Genomic DNA, 9,461 nt, shown 5'->3' on the forward strand with positions numbered 1-9,461 from the left:
TTGATAAGGCACGGATACGTCATTGATACATGAAATGTAAGAGTCCACTTTTTACAATAACTTTCACGTATTACAGCTCACGAGTTCCAGGGTTTGAAGTTTACAAGCGACCTGAGACACAAGTTAATTAATAAAAAAAATTGCCAGCAATGATCACACGTTCGTGCATTTACTTCCTCCCTACTGAATCTTTCCCTAAAAAGGCTAAAGCAGTTGTCTTTCGTACTGGCGCCTCCGCATGTAGAGCTACAAAACGTTGTGTGTCATCCGAATTCTAAAATAAAATGCAAATGAAATAAATGCCTTAAAATTTTCTGACATAGCTAGATTCAAGTATGTTTATTTTTTATTTCAAATAAGTCAATTCAGATAGATCTAATCGAGAGAACTCCATCGAAACTTCTCCGGACTTGACTGCGAGACTCAATCATGTTGGAAACGAGTCAGCATCACAAGAAATGCAGACCGCCACATCAATACTGACCTAATCTACAAAGCCGACACAATACCTCCGCCCTTAGTTGAACAAAGAGGTACGAGTGAAAAAAAAAACACAAATCGCTCTTTATATATTTTTCTGCCTTTCCTCAACATATCTGAAGCAAAAAAACTCATAATAACGATTCATCTTTAAAGCTCCCTTTGGGATTTTTCTTCTTAAACTTACCATTATTCTTTTCTTCAGATATATTTTCTTCTTCGCCTTTTGGACTGGACACCTTCATTTTCTTGTTTTTGATAGAAGTTCTTTCTTTTTTACGCGCTTCCATCCGTTTTTTAGCGCCAACTGCAAACTTCTCCAACTTCTTTAAGGCTGCTTGCTCGGCGAGTGGATCAACAGCTTCCTCATCCTGTACTCCAAACACGGGCTTCTCTAGACGACTTTCGCCTACGACTGAACCTGGCTTGCTATGTCGGCGCACGTTCTCTTCTCTGCAACGCAAATTAGGGAATAAAACTATTACAAACAGAGAAGTATAGAAGTAGAAAAATTCTAAACATGTTAGTATAGTAATTTATATATAGCCGTACACCTGTAACATCTCAAATGAGCGTTAATTAAATAAAAATCGTAGGCGGTGAAAATGTAAATTATTATTTCACTAAACACGTTTCGCAGGCACTAAATGATTTGTTATAATGCTATAAATATATACCGCACCTAAAATTTCAGATCAAAAGTTTCCCATTAATTCAACAGCCATTATCGTATCAACAATGTTGGCATTAAAAACTCACCATAAATTTTCAAATCTGTACATCGATAACTTTTCAAGTATAAAGATATAAATACTAGCAATAATCCACATCAATTTAAGCAGGAGCATTGTGGATTTTTCTCTGATCACATTAGCTCCTGTTAGGTAATCTACAATCGGTAAAAAACACGTGCAATACATGCACTAGAAGAATGCCCGTTACACCGTTAAAATCTACACATCTAAATGAAAGTTAAATATCAAAGACATTTTTTGACTGATAATGCCGATGAGAATAAACTTTCAAGTTATATAGCAAATTTAAAGTAGGTAAAGAAACTTACTTTCTGGCTCGGGAAGTGCGGATGAGGTGATGCTCTTTAGCAGCAGCGCGGATGCTCTTGGGTAGGTGCCTGTGACGGGCGATCCGCCTTATCTCCGGCATGTCCTTGTAGGTTTCCCGCAGCTGCCTACTCAGGTCTATCGCCAATTTCTCCCGAGCGTTCATCTGCAATTTTATGCGTTCAACTCATGAATAATAGTGTAATGTTCCAAACAACAATATTACCATTTTACATTGAAGAAAATACTTTTAAAAAAGTTATAAATTGAGCAAAAATTAGTTATTTTTCTCAGTGAAAAAGCATTAGATTCGTAATCTATAGCAAAAATAATTCAAAAACACAATCTCAAATTCATTATATACATTCAGCAATGAAATCGCATGTGAATGCTCTTGCAAATCATTGCATAAAATGTTCTTGTATAATTTACTCCTCCAAAAGTGGATCAGGATTCAGGACACTCGGATCATTTCTACAGTTATGAACTTTGGCTACGACATTTTACATGTTGTAAGCAAACGATTATCCTAATTTAAAACATTTCTCACTCTGGCTAAAAATCAATTGATGATATGTTTTCTCAAACCTACCAGGCCCATTTTTTCACTAGCTCTGCTCTTCCAGATGCGGATGTTATGGTCCGCGGAACCAGAATAGATGAACTTGTCATCAGAAGAGAAGAGCACGGAGGTGACCTTGTGCATCCGCTTGCCGTGATATACATCTCGTGATCGCCCCTTGAGAAATTTTTAAACAGCTGACATATTCGCAAGTAATGACCATAGAACATGTGAAAGAATTAAAAAATTTAATTTTTTTAATTCTAGAACTAGACTTTTGAGTTTATGGGAGAGAATATTAAGTAAATTTCTGGAATTGAGAAGAAATTGGAAAATTGATTCAAAACAAGGAAACTGATATGATTCTTAAGAACTGCCCTGATATGAAATAGAGGCCATCGCATTTCATGACAATGGTTTATAAGTTACAGCAAACTCCTTACATGACAAATTATCCTTACCTCATGCATTTGAATTATATAGATGGCTTAGTAAAATTTGATTATCAGTATTAGTTACAGAAACATCAACACTAAAAATTCATAAAAGCTCACCTCATCCACCCTGAATATCCTGATGGAGCGGTCGAAGGAACCTGTGACAAACTCCTGGCCAGTGGGGGAGTAGTCGAGGCAAGTGACGGCGCTCGTGTGGCCCTGGTGGATGCATACAATGCGCCTGTCTGCATCCATCATGCGCACGTCAAAGGTGTACGCGCTGTGCAGATACAATAAAAATTTATAATGAATTGTTGATGAAATGCATTAATTTAACTTTGAATTAGAAAGTCGCGTTAATTTAACTTTGAATTACTGAATACTTTCAAAGGTTAATGACTGGATTCCTTAATTTCGAAGAGTATGTAGATAGAAGGAGTGAACCATTGTGTGTCAAATTAAACTAATGTTTTAAGTGGCTGTGTTGAAAAAGTAAGTAAAATGTGAGCTTATATAATATTATATAATATAAAATGTGATCTTTCAAGTGGTAATAATAGCAATTCTTCTAGCGCTTCAAAGAGACAATGTAAAAATGCTACAATTACAAATGTAAAGAATGTGTAATTTTTCAATGAAAACGCATTCATAAATTTTCAGTGCGATCAAGTCAGAGACCACTGTGGAAAAACTGTTAACAATAGAACGAAAGCAAAAGTTATACAAAAATATAGCTTCCTGAGAGTTTTATAATGCTATCTATCTGTCACGGTGAATTGATCATTAAAATTTGTTTTCTATTTGATTGTTCAACTTATAATCAACTAAAAAATCTGAACCAAAATGCCGCAGTAAATATGAAGGAACAAATTTTTACAACTTTGAGTGAGTACCTACATAAAATAAAGTAAGACATATCAGTACATACAACAGCAGTAAATAGAATTTTAAACACGCAAGACACTATATTACAAGATATTAGAAAGTGTAAAAACAAAAACCTGAGAATTTCAACATAAATTCTTTGTGGAGCTTGTGTGAAGGAAATAAGCAAGAACATGCCATAAATATTGTAAAAAAACTAACTTGTAGTCATCGCTGACCACAGAGAGTATAAAACTCTCAGTAGGATTCCACGAGAGATCATTGATTCGCAGCTTCATTTTGAGTTTCTTTACATCCTTGGCTCGTATGTCGTACAGAATCAGACTGTTGTCATGATCACAGGAAGCTGCAAATAAAGTTGACTTATTCTAATGTAAAGACATTTTATTCTTATATAATTAATATATTTATAAAACAAAACAGAGGTTCTTCATCTCAAAGCAAAGAAAGAAGTTTTCTAGCATTTTCAAGAAGAGTTTGCCTCTTCAATAAAAATAAGCTCTTATCACTATCAAAACTCATGCTGTCATAGTAAAACCTGATAACCATCTTGAAAAAAAACGGCTAAAAATTTTTATCCAATTCTACAAAATGATAAAAAATACTGCCTTTCAGATACAATAGTTAAAAAACAAATATGTGATAATGAATCAGGGCTATCTGTGTTATATATAATGGTCATAACATTTTAATAATGAGATAAGATGAATTGTTGAAAATAAATTCTCCTCATTGCATACTTGTATCATAACAACAAACACAAATTGACAAACTCCTGTTTAGATTGATGTCTCACCAAATACATTAGTATCTATCATGTTGAATTTGACGGCTATAGCACTACTGGATGCCTCTCCTCCTCCGGTGTCACTCCAGTCAAAGCTACGCACAGGCACCTTCTTTTCTGAGTCCCAGAGCAAAACTCTCTCTCCACAAGTCAGAAATTCATTTTGGTATCGGTGGTGCGACAATCCTGAGATCACTGTCTGTCATGGTGAATGATTCAGAGTTAAATATTGTCCTCACACAAATTGAGCAGTGGTCCTCAAAGTCAACAGGAAGAATTTGGAACTATAATAATATACGTTTAAAAATTACTTTTTAAAGACAACACTTCTAAAGAATCCAGTGTCTCCAATGTTGAAGATGTACAATGAATTTCTCATTTTATTTTCGAATATTAAAAAAATTAATTTTTCCATTTTTTAATATATATATTTTTTACAAAATTATCTATTCTGTCAACTGATTCATGCATTGCCTCCAACTTCACACAAGTGTGCAAAATTTCAGATAAATTGGACAGGTAAAAGTGTGTCAAATATCAGTTATAAGATTTGTAGCTGACAAAATTATCTTTTCAATTTTTTTAATATTGAAAAAAATTTAATTTTTTAAATAATTTATTTTGTCATTTGATTCTTGCATTGTCTCCAACTTCACAAGAGTGTGCAAAAATTTCGGATCGATAGGATAAGTAGAGGTGTGTCAAATTTCGATTATAAGATTTGTAGCAGACAGACAGACAAACAAGAAGTGAAGTTAAAGAGAAGTGTTGTAAAAATGAACATCCAAGCTAAAGCACCCCATTGATGCGGGTTCAAGATATAATATTATAAGAATTTATATACCTAATATTTAAAATCAAGTGGTCATTCTACCTCAATGCAAAAATTAATTAAATTGAAAATTTTACAATAAGATAATTCCTTACATCACACAGCCATGTGTCAATTGGCTCAGAGAGATGGTTGGCAGACCCTGGACCTTTCAAGACATCCATTCTGTCACAGGCTTCTGTAATATTTGAACAAGACCACCTCTTAATGGCTTTGTCATGACCCACGGTATAAAACGTTTCACCCTTGCAGTCAGCTGTTATGCTCCATATATGACTATTGTGGGCTTGCACCTTCCACATCTGTTTTTCCAGGCTTGTGTCCCAGAGTGTCAGCTGCAAATTTAGTAAAAAATTAGTACAACTATAAAATAGTATACAATATTTGTCAACACATAGTTAGAGAATTAACCTCCTTTCCAGAAAACATAGATGCAGATTAATCTGCACACAAATCAATAATAAAGAGAAAAGTCGCAGAGAACAAACGCATATTTCTTTTAAAGTACTTTCCTAGACCTATTCATCATCAGAGCATAATTTATGGATACTCCCATAACACCAGGTGACCAGTTTGCTAAAATATTAAACAGATCAGATGCACACAGAAGTTTCATACATTACTTTTTTGAAAACATCTTAATAGCATAACAAAATATAGTAGTTAATTATTAATTAATTACCTGTCCTTCATATGTGCCAGAGAAAATGTAGTTGAGCATCTCAGGATGTCTGGCCATTGCAGAAATAGACTCTCCATGAACCAAGCAGCCAACATATGGCTTAGCAAAGACACGCTCTAGCTTCGTGGCATTTAGGGCCAATTTGTAATTTCGTGCATCCCGGAATGGATGAAGATCAGGGTCATAGTTCCGCATTACTGTGAAAAGAAGCAAAGTTAAAATATTGTACCATAACCTAATAGTCAAAATCATAAAAACAAGAATTTCAATGATAAAAATGCCAGATTGAGATATTTGAAGCTCTGCAAAAAATGTTTGAGGTCTTAGAGGTCAAACATGAGATGTTTTGTTAAGATGAGCCAGTCAGTCAAAACCTCACATGGTACCAAATTTCGTGAACTAAAAATTGCTTTTTGGTTAAGTGATTGATTTGAAAGAATAAATATAGAAAAATCTTGAAACAGAACCTAATTAACCCTCAATTTGCAGATAGTATGATGGAGAAACATTACTATTGTAATCTTATTCTAGTAAAAATATTCCTCTAGATGAAAATTATAGTTGGTCTGTCATGAAATTTTATTGCATTTAATATATCTTCTACAGAGTCATAAATAAGCATATAAATTGTTATTATTAGGAAATCTTCAGTATTTGATTAATCTGCTTGTCACAATCAGAGCTGTTAGCTCTAGATAGGCTTTCAACAAGTTGGTTGGCTGAAAGTAACTCAATTAAGGAGACACTTTGCAATTTTTATGATAATCCAGCAATTTATTTTAAATTTATGATGAGACAAAAAATAACCTATTATACAAAAGAATTAATAAATAGAGCAGTTTTTCATAGCCTATTAGACAACATAAGCTTGCTTACACTTCTTCTTGCACTTTCGATGCTTGCATTATTTATTATCAGCTTTCTTTTTATTGATAATCTAGAATAGGTAAATAAAAAGTAACTTACTGATGAGTGTTGGTTCCCTCAACTAAACATAGTACAGTCAAACAGGGTAAAAAGGGACGGGCAGGGTAAATAGGGACACACGTCCCACATTTTGTAGAAATGTTGTAGCAGCTAAACTAATCAAAATATTGCAAAACTAAAAATAGTGGCATAAACTTCAACATTTTTACTATCTATTATGTATAAAGTTAGTCAAGAAATCAAACATTTACTATCTCTAAAAAATTGCTGAAAAAAGTGTGAGAAGTGCGATTTTGGAAAAGTACCTCTGCTAAGGTCTGGAGCAAAAAAAAATATATATTTGCCGTATACAAAATTTTACTTACATAAAAGTTGCACCCAGGTGTCGGCTTGAAAACGTATTTGACAGAATATTCCTATCTCATTCAAAAAAAAAAAATGACAGCCATTTCCACACGACAGGGTAAAAAGGGACACCCCCCCGGGGTAATTAGGGACACCCTTAAAAATGCATTTACAGTAGAACCGCAGTTAGCAAAGGCTCCAGTTAACACAAAAATTTATTGACAACAAAGAATTTTGATTACATTTACCTCACTCAGCGAAAAAAAATTCAATCGAAAAATTAGTGCATCATCGGTCATCACAAAATTGTACATAGAATGCTATATATAGAATTGTGCACTGGGCATCATAGAATGAAAATTAATTGACCTAAACTATGATTCGTTTCTTCAAAACATATGATGGTTGTCACTAAAACATTATTTTCTGTTTCAGATGTTTTTCACAATCTTTTTTGTTATAGTGAAATCACTAGACTCGATTAAAATTGTGCGAAATTACAAACCATCCTGTAAGCTTACAGATACAGAAGAAATGCTACATGGCTGTCGATATGAAGCTTGCAGTGGACAAGGTCGTATTCAATGCTCAATGGCATGTCCATGGATACAGTAATATCACATTAATAATACAGTAATTAATGAATATGGTAATATTATATCAATAAAGAAAAAACAAGTAAAAATCACAGAAAATGTCAGTTATTTTACATCTACATCATCTACAATGAAAGAGGAGGACTTTAGAGTACTGTTAGTAATGGATGAGTACACTCTGCATGCTTCAAATGTTTAAAAATTAACTTTTATTGCAAGTGTCCCAGATTACCCCGTTCCCAGGGGTAAATCGGGATGGTTTTATTTTGCATCTGGCACCTTACAAATAGCATATGGAATTTTTTTGAAGATGCCATTCGATAGCCCTTGCAAAGAGCTATAAAATGAGCCTAAACTTGTTTATGAAATGTTTCATGGTAAGAAGTTATTAACAAAAAACTCTCATACCGTCCTTTTTACCCCGTTCGACTGTATATATGTATATATTTTTTAAGAGCAGTGACAGTAATGTCATAAATCACTCAGATGTGGCAGCTGTCAGGTGGTTTACAAGTTATATTACTTATTTATTACTTACCTGAAAATACTGATAACTCACTCATAATTGCTCTTGCATAAGACCCAAATGGCTTTAAGACCCACGAGCATCTGGTAAAGATTATGGAACTAAGCCAAACTAACAAGAGAGGTAAGATTTTACACAGATCTATTAGTCTCAGAGCTCCAAGACTTTATTGCTCTGCCAATCTAACTCTTAAAGTCAAATTTTCTTGACAACATCATTATACCGTTATGGACATAAAATAGCACAAACATAATCCTTTCAAGTAATCCTGTTTAATAAATTATATTGACTAATATCTTCTAGGGCAGTATTTTAAACCGTAAAATTCTACCCCATTAATGACTTGTGTCCATAAAAATCATAACCTTGTGTTAAATAATTTTTTTTATTCAAATATACTATAATTTTATTTTTGAGAAGTACATTGAGGTAAATTTTGCAGAAACACTTTCCAGGAATTTGCAAGATGAATTTATGGAATTTTATCAGGTGAATAAATTTATAAATGTTCCTTAACATATTTTAAGACTTACAGAAGTATATCTGGGAATAAGAATTTAAGAAATAGACCAATTTCAAGAAAATATCTTAGACCAATTTCAAGAAAATATCTTTTCTATCTACTATCTATGCTTGAAAACATAACTGGAAAATCGGACAAAAGCCACCCGGGAATCAAATAAAACGCCCATGAATCTGGCTAATCTCATCAGTTCAAATGCCTGGAAGGTATGTCTGCACACCAGACTTCTTTTTGGGATGTACTGAGATGTATGGTGGTACACCAGGGATAAGGGTTGCTATGACTATTTACACCACAGTCCACACCAAGCACACTACAAAACTAATGTACAAGTTACAGTTTTACAAAGTCTCTTTTGTACACTGAATCTCTTAGCATCATCAATGATGTCATTGGTCACCAGCACACTATTGTATTGAATACAAACACAGCTTCTCAAGCATATACAGATTTATACCATTTTTAAAACATCACAAACACAGCTTCCATACTTCATACTGGTTAATAAAGGTTTTGAAAATGATTGTTGAAGCAGATTTTGGAGATTTTTTTGCAGTAACAACACGCTCACCAGACCCAAGTACACCCGGTGCTTATATCAAGTACATATACAATTATAGTGTGTACCATCAAACAGGGTAATAAGGGATGGACGGGGTAAATCAGAACAGTCATCCCACATTTTGTAGAAATGTTGTAGCAGTTAAACTAATAAAAATATTGCAAAACTAAAAATAGTGTTGTAAAGTTCAACATTTTTACTATCTATATATGTAGCATAAAGAAAGTTAAGAAATCGTACATTTACTGCCACTAAA

General features: G+C 33.6%; 1 protein-coding gene across 2 annotated transcripts; it reads right to left on the reverse strand.

Annotated features, from left to right (window-relative positions):
* Positions 1 to 552: 552 nt before the first annotated feature.
* Positions 553 to 8,357, reverse strand: LOC108671158 (DDB1- and CUL4-associated factor 13). Of its 2 annotated transcripts, none has more exons than XM_018158642.2 (9): positions 8,133 to 8,357; positions 5,727 to 5,923; positions 5,140 to 5,379; positions 4,222 to 4,411; positions 3,627 to 3,771; positions 2,658 to 2,820; positions 2,134 to 2,280; positions 1,544 to 1,707; positions 553 to 933 (listed from the first exon to the last, which is right to left on the reverse strand). In XM_018158642.2, exons 1-9 carry the CDS (start codon positions 8,155 to 8,157, stop codon positions 612 to 614), a joined length of 1,593 nt encoding a protein of 530 aa, XP_018014131.1. In that variant the 5' UTR covers positions 8,158 to 8,357; the 3' UTR covers positions 553 to 611. The 2 variants fall into 2 exon arrangements, with proteins under 2 accessions (XP_018014131.1, XP_018014132.1); XM_018158643.1 differs by having other exon boundaries at positions 8,154 to 8,163.
* Positions 8,358 to 9,461: the final 1,104 nt, after the last annotated feature.

The sequence above is a fragment of the Hyalella azteca genome, unplaced genomic scaffold, assembly GCF_000764305.2.
Source record: "Hyalella azteca isolate HAZT.00-mixed unplaced genomic scaffold, Hazt_2.0.2 contig16118, whole genome shotgun sequence".
NCBI lineage: Eukaryota > Metazoa > Arthropoda > Malacostraca > Amphipoda > Hyalellidae > Hyalella > Hyalella azteca.

Excerpts from the sequence above, each read along its gene's own strand:
- LOC108671158 (XM_018158642.2), bottom strand. The coding sequence starts at position 8,157 with ATGAGTGAGTTATCAGTATTTTCAG. Across the intron at positions 5,380-5,726 it reads CTGGCACATATGAAGGACAG|CTGACACTCTGGGACACAAG; the intron begins GTAATTAATTAA and ends CTAAATTTGCAG. Across the intron at positions 2,281-2,657 it reads GGATATTCAGGGTGGATGAG|GGGCGATCACGAGATGTATA; the intron begins GTGAGCTTTTAT and ends AAATTTCTCAAG.